Genomic DNA, 18406 nt, shown 5'->3' with positions numbered 1-18406 from the left:
TCTCTCTCCCAGTCTTTCTCTCTCTCTCTCTCCCAGTCTTTCTCTCTCTCTCTCTCCCAGTCTTTCTCTCTCTCTCTCCCAGTCTTTCTCTCTCTCTCTCTCCCAGTCTTTCTCTCTCTCTCTCCCAGTCTTTCTCTCTCTCTCTCCCAGTCTTTCTCTCTCTCTCTCCCAGTCTTTCTCTCTCTCTCTCCCAGTCTTTCTCTCTCTCTCTCCAGTCTTTCTCTCTCTCTCTCCCAGTCTTTCTCTCTCTCTCTCTCTCTCTCTCTCTCCCAGTCTTTCTCTCTCTCTCTCTCTCTCTCTCTCCCAGTCTTTCTCTCTCTCTCTCCCAGTCTTTCTCTCTCTCCCCCCCAGTCTTTCTCTCTCTCTCTCCCCCCCAGTCTTTCTCTCTCTCTCTCCCCCCATTCTTTCTCTCTCTCTCTCCCCCCCAGTCTTTCTCTCTCTCTCTCCCCCCCAGTCTTTCTCTCTCTCTCTCCCCCCCAGTCTTTCTCTCTCTCTCTCCCCCCCAGTCTTTCTCTCTCTCTCTCTCTCTCTCTCTCCCAGTCTTTCTCTCTCTCTCTCCCAAGTCTTTCTCTCTCTCTCTCCCCCCCAGTCTTTCTCTCTCTCTCTCCCCCCCAGTCTTTCTCTCTCTCTCTTCCCCCCAGTCTTTCTCTTCTCTCTTCCCCCCAGTCTTTCTCTCTCTCTCCCCCCCCAGTCTTTCTCTCTCTCTCCCCCCATTCTTTCTCTCTCTCTCTCTCCCCCCCAGTCTTTCTCTCTCTCTCTCCCCCCCCCCAGTCTTTCTCTCTCCCCCCCCAGTCTTTCTCTCTCTCTCTCCCAGTCTTTCTCTCTCTCTCTCTCCCCCCCAGTCTTTCTCTCTCTCTCTCTCCCCCCCAGTCTTTCTCTCTCTCTCTCTCTCCGTCTTTCTCTCTCTTTCTTCTCTCTCTCTCCCCTCCCAGTCTTTCTCTCTCTCTCTCTCTCCGTCCGTCTGTCTTTCTCTCTCTCTCTCTCTCTCTCTCTCTCCCAGTCTTTCTCTCTCTCTCCCTCTCTCCCAGTCTTTCTCTCTCTCTCTCAGTCTTTCTCTCTCTCTCTCAGTCTTTCTCTCTCTCTCTCTCTCTCTCTCCCTCCCAGTCTTTCTCTCTCTCTCTCTCCCTCCCAGTCTTTCTCTCTCTCCCACTATCCCTCTATCCCAGTCTCTCTCTCCATCCCAGTCTCTCTCTCCATCCCTCTATCCCAGTCTCTCTCTCTATCCCTCTATCCCAGTCTCTCTCTCTATCCCTCTATCCCAGACTCTCTCTGGCTCTCTCCCTCTATCCCTCTCTCTCTCTCTCCATCCCTCTATCTCAGTCTCTCACTCTCTCTCTTTCCCTCTAACCCAGTCTCTCTCTTTCCCAGTCTCTCTCGCTCTCTATCTATCGATCCCTCTATCCAGTCTCTCTCTCTCTCTCTCTCTATCTATCTATCCCTCTATCCCTGTCTCTCTCTCTCTATCCCACTATACCAGTCTCTCTCTCTCTCTATCCCACTATACCAGTCTCTCTCTCTCTCTATCCCACTATACCAGTCTCTCTCTCTCTCTATCCCACTATACCAGTCTCTCTCTCTCTCTATCTATCTATCCCACTATACCAGTCTCTCTCTCTCTCTCTATCTATCCCACTATACCAGTCTCTCTCTCTCTCTCTCTATCCCACTATACCAGTCTCTCTCTCTCTCTATCCCACTATACCAGTCTCTCTCTCTCTCTATCCCACTATACCAGTCTCTCTCTCTCTCTATCCCACTATACCAGTCTCTCTCTCTATCCCACTATACCAGTCTCTCTCTCTCTATCCCACTATACCAGTCTCTCTCTATCCCACTATACCAGTCACTCTCTCTCTATCCCACTATACCAGCCTCTCTCTCTCTCTCTATCCCACTATACCAGTCTCTCTCTCTCTCTCTCTCTCTATCCCACTAAAGCAGTCTCTCTCTCTCTCTCTCTCTATCCCACTATACCAGTCTCTCCCTCTCTCTATCCCACTATACCAGTCTCTCTCTCTATCCCACTATACCAGTCTCTCTCTCTCTCTATCCCACTATACAAGTCTCTCTCTCTCTCTATCCCACTATACCAGTCTCTCTCTCTCTCTATCCCACTATACCAGTCTCTCTCTCTCTCTATCCCACTATACCAGTCTCTCTCTCTCTCTATCCCACTATACCAGTCTCTCTCTCTCTCTATCCCACTATACCAGTCTCTCTCTCTCTCTATCCCACTATACCAGTCTCTCTCTCTCTCTCTATCCCACTATACCAGTCTCTCTCTCTCTATCCCACTATACCAGTCGCTCTCTCTCTCTATCCCGCTATACCAGTCGCTCTCTCTCTCTATCCCACTATACCAGTCTCTCTATCCCACTATACCAGTCTCTCTCTCTCTCTATCCCACTATACCAGTCTCTCTCTCTCTATCCCACTATACCAGTCTCTCTCTCTCTCTATCCCGCTATACCAGTCGCTCTCTCTCTCTATCCCACTATACCAGTCTCTCTATCCCACTATACCAGTCTCTCTCTCTCTCTATCCCACTATACCAGTCTCTCTCTCTCTCTCTATCCCACTATACCAGTCTCTCTCTCTCTCTATCCCACTATACCAGTCTCTCTCTCTCTATATATCCCACTATACCAGTCTCTCTCTCTCTATCCCACTATACCAGTCTCTCTCTCTCTCTATCCCACTATACCAGTCGCTCTCTCTCTCTCTATCCCACTATACCAGTCTCTCTCTCTCTCTATCCCACTATACCAGTCTCTCTCTCTCTCTATCCCACTATACCAGTCTCTCTCTCTCTCTCTCTCTATCCCACTATACCAGTCGCGCTCTCTCTCTATCCCACTATACCAGTCGCTCTCTCTCTCTATCCCACTATACCAGTCGCTCTCTCTCTCAATCCCACTATACCAGTCGCTCTCTCTCTCTATCCCACTATACCAGTCGCTCTCTCTCTCTATCCCACTATACCAGTCGCTCTCTCTCTCTATCCCACTATACCAGTCGCTCTCTCTCTCTATCCCACTATACCAGTCTCTCGCTCTCTCTATCCCACTACACCAGTCGCTCTCTCTCTCTATCCCACTATACCAGTCGCTCTCTCTCTCTATCCCACTATACCAGTCGCTCGCTCTCTCTATCCCACTATACCAGTCGCTCTCTCTCTCTATCCCACTATACCAGTCGCTCTCTCTCTCTATCCCACTATACCAGTCGCTCTCTCTCTCTATCCCACTATACCAGTCGCTCTCTCTCTCCATCCCACTATACCAGTCGCTCTCTCTCTCTATCTATCCCACTATACCAGTCTCTCTCTCTCTCTATCTATCCCACTATACCAGTCTCTCTCTCTCTCTCTATCCCACTATACCAGTCTCTCTCTCTCTCTATCCCACTATACCAGTCTCCCTCTCTCTCTCTATCTATCCCACTATACCAGTCTCTCTCTCTCTCTATCCCACTATACCAGTCTCTCTCTCTCTCTATCCCACTATACCAGTCTCTCTCTCTCTCTCTCTCTATCCCACTATACCAGTCGCTCTCTCTCTCTATCCCACTATACCAGTCGCGCTCTCTCTCTATCCCACTATACCAGTCGCTCTCTCTCTCTATCCCACTATACCAGTCGCTCTCTCTCTCTATCCCACTATACCAGTCGCTCTCTCTCTCTATCCCACTATACCAGTCGCTCTCTCTCTCTATCCTACTATACCAGTCGCTCTCTCTCTCTATCCCACTATACCAGTCTCTCTCTCTCTCTATCCCACTATACCAGTCTCTCTCTCTCTCTATCCCACTATACCAGTCTCTCTCTCTCTCTCTCTATCCCACTATACCAGTCTCTCTCTCTCTCTATCCCACTATACCAGTCTCTCTCTCTCTCTATCCCACTATACCAGTCGCTCTCTCTCTCTATCCCACTATACCAGTCGCTCTCTCTCTCTATCCCACTATACCAGTCTCTCTATCCCACTATACCAGTCTCTCTCTCTCTCTATCCCACTATACCAGTCTCTCTCTCTCTCTCTATCCCACTATACCAGTCGCTCTCTCTCTCTATCCCACTATACCAGTCTCTCTCTCTCTCTATCCCACTATACCAGTCTCTCTCTCTCTATATATCCCACTATACCAGTCTCTCTCTCTCTATATATCCCACTATACCAGTCTCTCTCTCTCTCTCTATCCCACTATACCAGTCTCTCTCTCTCGCTATCCCACTATACCAGTCTCTCTCTCTCTCTATCCCACTATACCAGTCTCTCTCTTTCTCTATCCCACTATACCAGTCTCTCTCTCTCTCTATCCCACTATACCAGTCTCCCTCTCTCTCTATCCCACTATACCAGTCTCTCTCTCTCTCTCTCTATCCCACTATACCAGTCTCTCTCTCTCTCTATCCCACTATACCAGTCTCTCTCTCTCTCTCTATCCCACGATACCAGTCTCTCTCTCTCTCTCTATCCCACGATACCAGTCTCTCTCTCTCTCTATCCCACTATACCAGTCTCTCTCTCTCTCTATCCCACTATACCAGTCGCTCTCTCTCTCTCTCTCTATCCCACTATACCAGTCTCTCTCTCTCTCTATCCCACTATACCAGTCTCTCTCTCTCTCTATCCCACTATACCAGTCTCTCTCTCTCTCTCTCTCTCTATCCCACTATACCAGTCGCTCTCTCTCTCTATCCCACTATACCAGTCGCGCTCTCTCTCTATCCCACTATACCAGTCGCTCTCTCTCTCTATCCCACTATACCAGTCGCTCTCTCTCTCTATCCCACTATACCAGTCGCTCTCTCTCTCTATCCTACTATACCAGTCGCTCTCTCTCTCTATCCCACTATACCAGTCGCTCTCTCTCTCTATCCCACTATACCAGTCGCTCTCTCTCTCTATCCCACGATACCAGTCGCTCTCTCTCTCTATCCCACTATACCAGTCGCTCTCTCTCTCTATCCCACTATACCAGTCGCTCTCTCTCTCTATCCCACTATACCAGTCGCTCGCTCTCTCTATCCCACTATACCAGTCGCTCTCTCTCTCTATCCCACTATACCAGTCGCTCTCTCTCTCTATCCCACTATACCAGTCGCTCTCTCTCTCCATCCCACTATACCAGTCGCTCTCTCTCTCTCTATCTATCTATCCCACTATACCAGTCTCTCTCTCTCTCTCTCTATCTATCCCACTATACCAGTCTCTCTCTCTCTCTATCCCACTATACCAGTCTCTCTCTCTATCCCACTATACCAGTCTCTCTCTCTCTCTATCTATCTATCCCACTATACCAGTCTCTCTCTCTCTCTATCCCTCTATCCCAGTCTCTCTCTCCCTCTATCCCAGTCTCTCTCTCCCTCTATCCCAGTCTCTCTCTCCCTCTATCCCAGTCTCTCTCTCCCTCTATCCCAGTCTCTCTCTCCCTCTATCCCAGTCTCTCTCCCTCTCTCTATCCCTCTATCCCAGTCTCTCTCTCTCTCTCTATCTATCTATCCCTCTATCCCAGTCTCTCTCTCTCTATCCCAGTCTCTCTCTCTCTATCCCAGTCTCTCTCTCTCTATCCCAGTCTCTCTCTTTCCCTCTAACCCAGTCTCTCTCTCTCTCTCTCTTTCTCTTTCCCTCTAATCCAGTCTCTCTCTCTTTCCCTCTAACCCAGTCTCTCTCTCTCTATCCCTCTATCCCAGTCTCTCTCTCTCTATCCCTCTATCCCAGTCTCTCTCTCTCTCTCTCTCTCTATCTATCTATCTATCTATCCCTCTCTCTCTCTCTCTCTCTCTCTCTCTCAAACTATCCCTGGCTCTCTCTCTAACTATCACAGGCTCTCTCTCTCTCTATATCTATCTATCCCAGCCGCTCTCTCTCTCGCGCTCTCTCTCTCTATCCCAGGCTCTCTCGCTCTCTCTCTCTCTCTCTATCCCAGGCTCTCTCTCTATCTCTCTCTCTCTATCCCAGGCTCTCTCGCTATCTCTCTATCCCAGGCTCTCTCGCTATCTCTCTATCCCAGGCTCTCTCGCTATCTCTCTATCCTAGGCTCTCTCTCTATCTATCTCTCTATCCCAGGCTCTCTCGCTCTCTCTCTATCTCTCTATCCCAGGCTCTCTCGATCTCTCTATCCCTCGCTCTCTCGATCTCTCTATCCCAGGCTCTCTCGATCTCTCTATCCCAGGCTCTCTCGATCTCTCTATCCCAGGCTCTCTCGATCTCTCTATCCCAGGCTCTCTCGATCTCTCTATCCCAGGCTCTCTCGATCCCTCTCTATTCCAGGCTCTCTCGCTCCCTCTCTATTCCAGGCTCTCTCGCTCCCTCTCTATTCCAGTCTCTCCCTCCCTCTCTATTCCAGTCTCTCCCTCCCTCTCTATTCCAGTCTCTCCCTCCCTCTCTATTCCAGTCTCTCTCTCCCTCTCTATTCCAGTCTCTCCCTCCCTCTCTATTCCAGTCTCTCCCTCCCTCTCTAGTCCAGTCTCTCCCTCCCTCTCTAGTCCAGTCTCTCCCTCCCTCTCTAGTCCAGTCTCTCCCTCCCTCTCTAGTCCAGTCTCTCCCTCCCTCTCTAGTCCAGTCTCTCCCTCCCTCTCTAGTCCAGTCTCTCCCTCCCTCTCTAGTCCAGTCTCTCCCTCCCTCTCTATTCCAGTCTCTCCCTCCCTCTCTATTCCAGTCTCTCCCTCCCTCTCTATTCCAGTCTCTCCCTCTCTCTCTCTCTATTCCAGTCTCTCCCTCTCTCTCTCTCTATCCCAGTCTCTCCCTCTCTCGATCTATCCCAGTCTCTCTCTCTCGATCTATCCCAGTCTCTCTCTCTCGATCTATCCCAGTCTCTCTCTCTCGATCTATCCCAGTCTCTCTCTCTCGATCTATCCCAGTCTCTCTCTCTCGATCTATCCCAGGCTCTCTCTCTCGATCTCTCTCTCTCCCCTAGTCTCGCTCTCTCTCTCTCTCTCTCTCAATCTCTCTATCCCAGTCTCGCTCTCTCCCAGTCTCTCTCTCTATCCCAGTCTCTTTCCATCTCTCTATTCCAGTCTCTCTCGGTCTCTCGATCCCAGTCTCCCTTTCGCTCTCTCTATCCCAGTCGCTCGCTCTCTCTCTCTCTATCTAGCCCAGTCCCCCTCTCGCTCTCTCTCCCTCTATCTAGCCCAGTCCCCCTCTCGCGCTCTCTCTCTCTCTCTCTCTATCTATCTATCTAGCTCAGTCCCCCTCTCGCTCTCTCTCTCTCTCTATCTAGCCCAGTCCCCCTCTCGCTCTCTCTATCTAGCCCAGTCCCCCTCTCGCGCTCTCTCTCTCTCTCTCTCTCTCTATCTAGCCCAGTCCCCCTCTCACTCTCTCTCTCTCTCTGTCGAGCCCAGTCCCCCTCTCGCTCTCTCTCTCTCTATCGAGCCCAGTCCCCCTCTCGCTCTCTCTCTCTATCGAGCCCAGTCCCCCTCTCGCTCTCTCTCTCTCTCTCTCTCTCTCTATCTAGCCCAGTCCCCCTCTCGCTCTCTCTCTCTCTATCTAGCCCAGTCCCCCTCTCGCTCTCTCTCTCTATCTATCGAGCCCAGTCCCCCTCTCGTGCTCTCTCTCTATCTAGCCCAGTCCCCCTCTCACTCTCTCTCTCTAGCCCAGTCCCCCTCTCGCTCTCTATCTAGCCCAGTCCCCCTCTCGATCTCTATCTAGCCCAGTCCCCCTCTCGCTCTCTCTCTCTCTCTCTCTATCTATCTAGCCCAGTCCCCCTCTCGCTCTCTCTCTCTCTCTCTATCTAGCCCAGTCCCCCTCTCGCTCTCTCTCTCTCTCTATCTAGCCCAGTCCCCCTCTCGCTCTCTCTATCTAGCCCAGTCCCCCTCTCGCTCTCTCTCTCTCTCTATCTAGCCCAGTCCCCCTCTCGCTCTCTCTATCTAGCCCAGTCCTCCTCTCACTCTCTCTCTCTCTCTCTCTCTCTCTCTATCTATCTAGCCCAGTCCCCCTCTCGCTCTCTCTCTCTCTCTCTCTCTATCTATCTAGCCCAGTCCCCCTCTCGCTCTCTCTCTCTCTCTATCTAGCCCAGTCCCCCTCTCGCTCTCTCTCTCTCTCTCTATCTAGCCCAGTCCCCCTCTCGCTCTCTCTATCTAGCCCAGTCCCCCTCTCGCTCTCTCTCTCTCTCTATCTAGCCCAGTCCCCCTCTCGCTCTCTCTATCTAGCCCAGTCCTCCTCTCACTCTCTCTCTCTCTCTATCTAGCCCAGTCCCCCTCTCGCTCTCTCTATCTAGCCCAGTCCCCCTCTCGCTCTCTCTCTCTCTCTATCTAGCCCAGTCCCCCTCTCGCTCTCTCTATCTAGCCCAGTCCCCCTCTCGCTCTCTCTATCTATCTAGCCCAGTCCCCCTCTCGCTCTCTCTATCTATCTAGCCCAGTCCCCCTCTCGCTCTCTCTATCTATTAGCCCAGTCCCCCTCTCGCTCTCTCTATCCATCTAACCCAGTCCCCCTCTCGCTCTCTCTATCCATCTAGCCCAGTCCCCCTCTCGCTCTCTCTATCCATCTAGCCCAGTCCCCCTCTCGCTCTCTCTATCTATCTAGCCCAGTCCCCCTCTCGCTCTCTCTATCTAACCCAGTCCCCCTCTCGCTCTCTCTATCTAACCCAGTCCCCCTCTCGCTCTCTCTATCTAGCCCAGTCCCCCTCTCGCTCTCTCTATCTAGCCCAGTCCCCCTCTCGCTCTCTCTATCTAGCCCAGTCCCCCTCTCGCTCTCTCTATCTAGCCCAGTCCCCCTCTCGCTCTCTCTATCTAGCCCAGTCCCCCTCTCGCTCTCTCTATCTAGCCCAGTCCCCCTCTCGCTCTCTCTATCTAGCCCAGTCCCTGTCTCTCCCAGTCTCTCTCTCTATCCCAGGCTCTCCCTCTCTCTATTCGAGTCTCTCTCTCTCTCTCTTTATATATATATTCGAGTCTCTCTCTCTCTCTTTAACCCAGTCTCTCTCTCTATCTAACCCAGTCTCTCTCTCTCTCTCTCTCTCTCTCTCTTTATCCCAGTCTCTCTCTCTCTCTCTATCCCAGTCTCTCTCTCTCTCTCTCTATTCCAGTCTCTCTCTCTATTCCAGTATCTCTGTCTCTCTCTCTCTCTCTCTCATTCTCTTTCTCTCCCAGTCAGTCAGTCTGTCTGTCTGTCTGTCTCTCTCTCTCTCTCTCCCCCTCCCTATCCTAATATCTATCTCTCTCTCTCTTCCCTAGTCAGTCGCTCGCTCGTTCTATCTATCTATCTATCTCTCTATCCCGATCTTTCTATCCTACTTTGAAACCGTGTCCCCCGTTTAACCTGGGCCTCTCCCGTTACCTCACAACCGACTTGACTGTCAGATTCCACATCCGGGTGGCCGTTGCCGCAGTAACCAATTACGTTGCGAAAGATGTACGCATGCGCACACGTGCCAGGGGTCGGGTTACTGTTGTGACTATTTGGGATCGTGGTGGCCATCTTTCAGACTGGCACACTTTTACCGAGACTGGCAGCAGGACCGAACGGAGTTCTGAGACTGGTGAATTGACATTCAGTGGCAAGATTTTTTTTTGCACAATTTTAATGTAAAAGTAATGTCGATAATTTAAAATATCAAACCTCTATTTGGCATTAACAAACGGAAAACCTTGGAGACACTCAGCAGGTCAGACAGAAACCAGAGAAAACACGAGTTTTCTGGTTCAGATTTCCAGCATCAGCAGCATTTTGCTTTCTGTCTCTATTGTGAATTGATCATGATGGCTCCTTGACAATTATTCAATCTCATTAAAACAATGGTAGGGGGGTCAAGTTTATTGGTAACGCAGGAGCTATTGGCTTGGCCCCTTTCTTCTTAGGCAGTCCTGCTGAGTCGAGGATGACTTGCTTCCATACTAAAAATAAGTTCTCAGGTGACGGATGAGTCCAATGTGGGAGGAAAGGGTGGGTGGGGTATTGGGTTGCCGCGTGCTCCTTCCGCTGTCTACGCTTGGCTTCAACTTGCTCTCGGCGAAGAGACTCGAGGCACTCGACACCTTCCCGGATGCTTTTCCTCCACGTTGGGCGGTCTTGGGCCAGGGATTCCCAGGTGCCGGTGGGGATGTTGTATTTTTTCAAGGAGGCTTTGAGGGTGTCTCTTGACGTGTTCCCTCTACCCACCTGGGGCTCGCTTCTCGTGTCGGAGCTCCGAGTAGAGTGCTTGTTTTGGGAGCCTCGTGTCGGGCACGTGGACGATGTGGCCCGTCCAACGGAGCTGTTCGAGCGTGGTCAATGCTTCGATAATGGAGATGTTGACCTGAGCAAGAACACTGATGGCGGTACGCCTAACCTGCCAATGGATTTGCAGGATCTTGCGGAGGCAGCATTGGTGGTACTTCTCCAGTGCTTTGAGGTGTCTACTATACACAGTCCATGTTTCTGAGCCATACAGGAGGGCGGGTATCTGCTCTGTAGACCATGAACTTGATGCCGGGTTTGAAGTCCTGGCCTTCAAACACTCTCTTGCTCAGGCAACCGAAGGCTGCACTGGCACACTGAAGGCGGTGTTGGACTTCATCATCGACATCTGCCTTGTTACATATGAACATAAGAACATAAGAAATAGGAGCAGGAGTAGGCCATTTAGCCCCTCGAGCCTGCTCCGCCATTTAATAAGATCATGGACTCAGCTCCACTTCCCTGCCCGCTCCCCATAACCCTTTATTCCATTATCTCGCAAAAATCTGTCTATCTCCGCCTTAAATATATTCAATGACCCAGCCTCCACAGCTTTCTGGGGGAGAGAATTCCACAGATTTACAACCCTGTGAGAGAAGAAATTCCTCCTCATCTCAGTTTTAAATGGACAGCCCCTTATTCTGAGACTATCTCCCCTAGTTCTAGTTTCCTCTATGAGTGGAAATATCCTCTCTGCATCCACCTTGTCGAAACTCCTCATTATCTTATGGACGCGTTTATTTGTACTGCCAAAATGGTCACCATGCTCCACCCTTTGTTTCTGATTGGTCCCCTTGGAGGATAAGCCACACCCTGAACTTTCACAGGAATGTGTAACTGGAACTGCCCATCCCAAGGTCTCATTGACTTTGCAAATTGTAACTCGATCCACTTTAACTTCCTGAAGCGACAGAGGACAGAGGTCCCCAGAAGACAGCAAGGGCCAGTCAAAGTGCCTTACCCCAGTCCAAGTGCATGCCTCCCCCAGCCGAAGTGCCTTACCCCAGTCCAAGTGCATGCCTCCCCCAGCCAAAGTGCCTTACCCCAGTCCAAGTGCATGCCTCCCCCAGCCAAAGTGCCTTACCCCAGTCCAGCTGAAGTGCCTTACCCCAGCGCAAGTGCATCCTTCCCCCGCCCCCCCCGCCCCCAGCCCCCCACCATAGATGGGGCATTGTGTACGGATTGTTAACAGGTTTATTGGGTATGAAGTGAATAATGACAGTGTTGTGACTTCTGGATAAACGTGATCCATCTTCCCTGAGTTCCCTCTCTCCTCTCCGACTCCCCCCCCCCAGCCTCTCTCTCCCCCACCCACCCAGCCTCTCTCTCACTTCCGCCCCCCCACCCAGCCTCTCTCTTTACCCCCAGCCTCTCTCTCTTTCCCCCAGTCTCTCTCTCCCCACCAGCCTCTCTCTCTCCCCCACCCCCCCCCCGCCAGCCTCTCTCTCCCCCAGCCTCTCTCTGTCCCCTAGTCTCTCTCTTTCTCCCCCAGTCTCTCTCTCTCCCCCAGTCTCTCTCTTTCTCCCCCAGTCTCTCTCTCTCCCCCAGTCTCTCTCTCTCCCCCAGTCTCTCTCTCTCCCCCAGTCTCTCTCTCCCCCAGCCTCTCTCCCTCTCTCCCCCCGCCCTCAGCCTCTCTCTCTCTCTCTCCCCCCCCCCCCCCCCCCCGCCAGCCTCTCTCTCCCCCAGTCTCTCTCTCTCTCCCCCAGCCTCTCTCTCTCTCCCCCCTGCCCTCAGCCTCTCTCTCTCTCTCCTCCCCCCCCCCCCCCCCCCAATCTCTTACCATTGAGCACCCCACCCCCTGCCACCATCGGGCCCAGGCCGACCGGGGGGGAGAGAATCAGAACCTTAGGTCCTACTTCTCGGCACCACCTGCATGGAATGATTCGGGCCGGGAGGGAGGATGAAGCTTGACAGGGGACGTGGCTTGTTTCCTATCAGTCAAAAAAGTGCAGTACAAATAGTTACATTGTTATCTTATATGTTTCGATAAGATCACCTCTCATCCTTCTGAACTCCAATGAGTACAGGCCCAACCTACACAACCTATAAGTCAACCCCCTCATCTCCGGAATCAACCTAGTGAACATTCTCTGCTGCCTCCAATGCAAGTATATCCTTCCTTAAATACGGAGACCAAAACTGTACGCAGTACTCTAGATGTGGCCTCACCAAACCCTGTACAGTTGTAGCAGGACTTCGCTGCTTTTATATTCTATCCCCCTTGCAATAAAGGCCAAAATTCCATTTGCCTTCCTGATTATTTGCTGTACCTGCATACCAACTTTTTGTGTTTCATGCACAAGGATCCCCAGGTCCCTGCATTGCAGCACTTTGCAATTTTTCTCCATTTAAATAGTAATTTGCTTTTCTATATTTTCTGCCAAAGTGGATAACCTCACATTTTCCCACATTATTCTCCACCTGCGAAATGTTTGCCCACTCACTTAGCCTGTCTATATCCCTTTGCAGATTTTTTGTGTCCTCACAAGTTGCTTTCCCACCCATCATTGTATCATCAGCAAACTTGGCTACATTACACTCGGTCCCTTCATCCAAGTCATTAATATAGAATGTAAATAGTTGAGGTCCCAGCACCGATCCCTGCTAGTTACAGTTTGCCAACCAAAAAAAGATTAATTTATCCCGACTCTCTGTTTTCTGTTAGTTAACCAATCCTCTATCCATGCTAATATATTGCCACCAACCCCGTGAACTTTTATCTTGTGCAGTAACTTTTTACGTGGCATCTTATCGATTGCCTTCTGGAAATCCAAATGCATCACATCCACTGGTTCCCCCTTATCCACCCTGCTCGTTACAGCCTCAAAGAACTCCAGCAAATTTGTCAAACATGATTTCCCTTTCATAAAACCATGCTGACTCTGCTTGACTGAATTATGCTTTTCCAAATGTCCTGCTACTGCTTCCTTCATAATGGACTCCAGCATTTTACCAATGATAGATGTTAGGCTAACTGGTCTATAGTTTCCTACCTTTTGTCTGCCTTCTTTTTTAAATAGGGGCGTTACATTTGAGGTTTTCCAATCCGCTGGGACCTCCCCAGAATCCAGGGAATTTTGGTAGATTACAACCAATGCATCCACTATCTCTGCAGCCACTTCTTTTAAGACCCTTGGATGCAAGCCATCAGGTCCAGGGGACTTGTCCGCCTTTAGTCCCATTATTTTACCGAGTACTACTTCTTTAGTGATAGTGATTTATTTTAGTTCCTCCCTCCCTATAGCCCCTAGATTATCCACTATTGGGATGTTTTTAGTGTCTTCTACCGTGAAAACTGATACAAAATATTTGTTCAAAGTCTCTGCCATTTCCCTGTTCTCCATTATTAATTCCCCAGTCTCATCCTCTAAGAGACCAACATTTACTTTAGTCACTTTTTTCTTTTTCATGTACCTGTAAACAGTAGACTCCAGAGGTATGGAAAATGGTCCACCTTGTCCAAGGCCTCATCACGGTGAGCCGAAGAGTCATGAGGCGTTCGTTTATCCCGCAAGGGGAGTCTCTGAGTCGCCCAACTTTCTCATTTTTTGTAGCGAAGTCAACCCTATGGAGGCAGCATTCTTCTTCTGGTTTCCCTTTCTAGAAAAAGGTGTAACCACCACCTTATTCTTTGAGCTGGCCTTCCTTTGCCCGGCAGGTCCCGCTTAGGGTGGCAGTGTCAACGTCAAAGCGTCTAAGTTCCCAGGCAACGATGGCAGTGCGGCGTTCTGTCGCTGTTGGGGTTGTCCATGACAGTCCTGACATTCCAGGTTCCGAACTTCATTTTGAAGGGTGGAAGATGCCTGTGCGTGTATTCTTTTAACGTGCGGTGGCTGTTGCACACCAGCTACCACACAGGCTTGGCAGAGCATGTTCTTGGTCCAGTGGTATGGGGGTCCAAGACGACTGGAGACCAGGCTCCGCTGCAAGGGTCTAGTACATACACACACGCATACTCCTATTGTCCTCCTTCCTCCTCCCCGCAGGTCCTTCCTCCCTGGGATTCATAGGATGCTGTGGCAGCCTCATGCCCTCGGTGTTGGCCTGTGCTGCTCCTTCCCTGGACCCCGACTCCGCTGCTGGTCCACACTGCGCCACTCCTGGGCCTCGACCTCGCCGCTCCTGGGCCCCGACCAGGAGCAGCAACACCAGGACTTAAGAGGAGCCAGCGACCACAGGGAGCAGTGCGAGCTGTCTTGAGGAGGCGACAAAGCAAAGAGGGTGACAAAACCGGCGTCACTGGAATTCAGGTAACTGATTGGTGGCGTGTTCTGGAGCAAGGTCGAGCCCAGTGGCGGGGTCGAGACCCAGATGCTGAAGGCCCGGAGGTCTGCTCCTTTCATAAGAACATAGAAATAGGAGCAGGAGTAGGCTATACAGCCTCTCGAGCCTGCTTTGCCGTTTAATAAGATCATGGCTGATTTGATCCTGGCCTCAACTCCACTTTCTTGTCACATCCCCATGACTCTTGACTCTCCGATAGTTGAAGAATCTGTCTATCTCAGCCTTGAATATATTCAATGACCCAGCCTCCACAGCTCTCTGGAGTCAAGAATTCCAAAGATTCACAACCCTCTGAGAGAAGTAATTCCTCCTCATTTCCGTTTTAAATGGGCGACCAATCACAATCAGGAAACATTCCAACTGACATCAAAGAACTTGTAAATGAAATGGGGTGATACTAATTATATTTTTTTGACAAGTACAGTACTTGGCTTTAAAAAACACAGGAAATACTTTGGGGTAAGTACAGTTATTTACTGGAAGATTCTTCAAGATTAAAAAAAAGATTAAAACAAGGGGATTTGAGGAGAAGTTTTTTTCACCCAGAGGGTGGTGGCGGTCTGGAACTCACTGCCTGTAGAGGCAGAAACTCTCACCACATTTGAAAAGTACTTGAATGTGCACTTGAAGTGCCGTAACCTCGAGGGCTATAGACCAAGAGCTGGAAAGTGAAATTAGGCTGGAAAGTGAAATTAGGCTGGATAGCTCTTTGTGGGCCAGCACGGACACGATGGGCCGAATGGCCTCCTTCTGTGCTGTAAATTTCTATGATTAACGATCTCATCCCTCAAACTGAGCCTTTACAGCTACTTGGAAGGTTCTTTTAAGTGTTCCTTTTTAATTATTATATAATTTTCTCCTCCCCCCTTCCTGTAGGCTGTGCAAACAGGGAATTAGCCCAACCTTTTGCCAGTGCATCATTTGAATGAGGACTTGAAAGTCAAAGCAGAACATCTGTCTATTTGGAACTTGACAGATCGCAAGTTCGGGATTTAGCGCATGCAGAACTCTGAGAGTAATCCCATTCCCCTGCTCTTTACCCATAGCCCTATAATTTTTCCCTTCAAATAATTACCCAATTCTCTTTTGAATGTTACTATTGAATCTGCTTTCACCTGCCAGGCAGTGCATTCCAGATCACCACAACTCGCTGTGTAAAAAAATGTTTCCTCATATCACTTCTGGTTCTTTTGCCAATCACCTTAAATTTGTGTCTGATGATTACCGACCCTTCTGCCACAGGAAACAGTTTCTCCTTATTTACTCCATTCATGATTTCAAACACCTCCATCAAATCTCCTCTTAACCTTCTCTGCTCCAAGGAGAACAACCGCAGCTTCTCCAGTCCCTCCACATAATTGATGCCCCTCATTCCTGATACCATTCCAGAAAATCTCTCTGCTCCCTCTCCAAGGCCTTGACATCCTTCCTAAAGTGTGGTGCCCAGAATTGTACACAATACTCCCAGCTGAGGCCTAACCAGTGTTTTATAAAGGTTTCGCATAACTTACTTGCTTTTGTACTCTATTCTTCTATTAATAAAGCCAAGTATCCCATTAACCTATTTAACAGCCTTCTTAACTTGTTCTGCCACCTTCAAAGATTTGTGTACATACACCCCCAGGTCTCTGATCCTGCACCCCTTTAACATTGTACCATTTAGTTCATATTGTCTCTCCTCATTCTCCTACCAAAATGCATCCCTTCACACTTGTCTTACTTAAATTTCATCTGCCACGTGTCTGCGCATTTCACCAGTCTGTCGATGTCCTCTTGAAGTGTGTTACTATCTGCCTCATTGTTTACTGCATTTCCGAGTTTCGCATCATCTGCAAACTTTGAAATGTTGCCCTGTATACCCAAGTCCTGGTCATTAATATATATCAAAAAGAGCAGTGGCCCGAATACCGATCCCTGGAGAACACCATTGTAGAGACTTCCCTCCAGTCTGAAACACAACCATTCTCCACGACTTTCTGCTTTCTGGCCCTTATCCATACTGCCACTGTTCCTTTAATCCCATGGGCTAGATTTTCCACTTTTTTTGCCTGCTTAACGCTCACTTAATGAACATTTTACTGCTGAAATGACGTATAATGCCCATTTAGCCACAAAATGAAAACTGACGGGCATTTTTCAGAAACTTAGCGCTGATCGTTACTTTCCCCATATGTGTAACGCCGGGAAAAAATAATACCGCCCGCCCACTTTTTTGGGGCGTAATCATCAGAATGGGCGAAATCAACGGCCATAATATCGGCCAGCGTTACTTTCCACACGAAATTAACGCTGAGATTCAACAATAACGCCCGCCCACTTTTTTTTGTCGTAAAGATCATATTTGCTTAAACTAGTGGCCATAAGATCGCCCAGCGTCACTTTCACCACCTCGCACACATATCGCCCATAATATCGCTCGCCCGGAAAAAGTGGAACTAACCGGAACTAATCACAGCGTTATGGACACCATGTTCTACATCACATGTCGCATCCTTTAAAAGGCTGCTGTGCTTCAACCTCGGGGTAGTTCGGATGTACTCTGGAGGTCATTGGAGTTGATGTGAACATCTGTACAAACATCTTGACCATACTGTGACCAACTGGAATTTAATAGGTGTCATCATCGGGACATTCAGTGTTTGTGACCAATCGGTGGCAAACAGAGAGCTATTGCAATGGGGCCTGTCTTTTCTCACCCTCTCTTGATGACCAATCACATGCTGCAGACTTGAGATGGCCGAAGGTATGCTCCACAACATTATGTTCCCAATGTAAGACGTGCCAGACAGATGAGGAGGATCAGATGTTACACCCCCCACAAGTACAGGGAGAAGAGGTCTAACCTCGACTTGCCCGACATTACCTGCCTTCGGAGACTGCACTTCCACAAAGAGGTTATCACTGAGGTATGCCAGCTCATAAGGGGAGATCTGCAGCCTGCCAGCACCATCAGGACCACACTGTCCGTTGAGGTCAAAGTCACCGCGGCACTGTCGTTCTACGCGTCGGGTTCTTTTCAGGCCTCAGCTGGTGACATTTGTGGTCTGTCCCAGCATGCCACACATTGCTGCATTAGACAGGTCACTGAAGCCCTGTACTCACGCAGGAGTGACTTGATCAGCTTCCCTATGACCAGGGAGGCACAGAGTGAGAGGGTGCTAGGATTCTCCAGAATTGCAAACTTCCCCAAGGTGCAGGGAGCAATAGACTGTACGCACATCACGATGCGGGCACCTTTTCAGGATGCAGACGTTCTCAGGAACTGCAAGGGATTCCACTCCCTGAATGTCCAACTGGTTGTCGACCACCAGCAAATTATTCTGGCAGTGAATGCAAAATTTCCGGGCAGCATCCATGATGCTTGCATCCTGCGTGAGAGCACTGTATCTGACTTGTTTAACAATCAGCCACAAGGTCAATGCTGGATGCTTGGTGACAAAGGATATGGCCTCGCCGTCTCACTGATGACCCCCCTGCATGACTCCCGAAGCCAAGAGGCGATACAACGAGAGGCACAGAGCCACTCGCAATATCGTGGAGTAAACCATTGGAGTGCTTAAGCAGCGCTTTAGATGCCTGGACCACTCAGGAGGCGAGCTCCAATACCACCCTGAGCAGATAGCTCAATTCATGGTGGTGTGCTCCATGCTGCACAACTTGGCTATCAGGAGGGTACAAGAATTGCCTGATGAGTCTGACAGTCCACCTCACCAGAGAGAGGAAGAGGAGGACAAGGAGGCGGACACTGACATCGGCCCAGACAATCAGGTTAACACTGAAGCCGTGCCCCCGCCCCCCTGTAAATCACATGAAAGGACCCTTGGTGGCATGATAGCTGCAAGAGCCTTACGTCAGGAGCTCATCAATGATCGCTTTGCCCGAAAGAACGTTGGTGTTATTTACAAGGCTGACACACTGCTGGGTGTGCAAGTCATACATCAATGGTGGGCATCACCTTGGTGACAGTT

General features: G+C 49.9%; 1 protein-coding gene across 1 annotated transcript in view; it reads right to left on the bottom strand.

Annotated features, from left to right (window-relative positions):
• Nucleotides 1–9307, bottom strand: part of LOC139268856 (ADP-ribose pyrophosphatase, mitochondrial-like) — a 53581-nt gene extending 44274 nt beyond the window's left edge. Inside the window, exon 1 of the mRNA XM_070887635.1 lies at nucleotides 9276–9307. Within this exon, the coding sequence (XP_070743736.1) occupies nucleotides 9276–9307 (32 nt within the window). The remainder of the gene's footprint in view (nucleotides 1–9275) is intronic.
• Nucleotides 9308–18406: the final 9099 nt, after the last annotated feature.

The sequence above is a fragment of the Pristiophorus japonicus genome, chromosome 8 (assembly GCF_044704955.1).
Source record: "Pristiophorus japonicus isolate sPriJap1 chromosome 8, sPriJap1.hap1, whole genome shotgun sequence".
In the NCBI taxonomy this organism is placed as follows: Eukaryota; Metazoa; Chordata; class Chondrichthyes; family Pristiophoridae; genus Pristiophorus; species Pristiophorus japonicus.
Note: the sequence above shows the minus strand (reverse complement) of the source record. Positions and strands in the feature narration are given on the sequence as shown.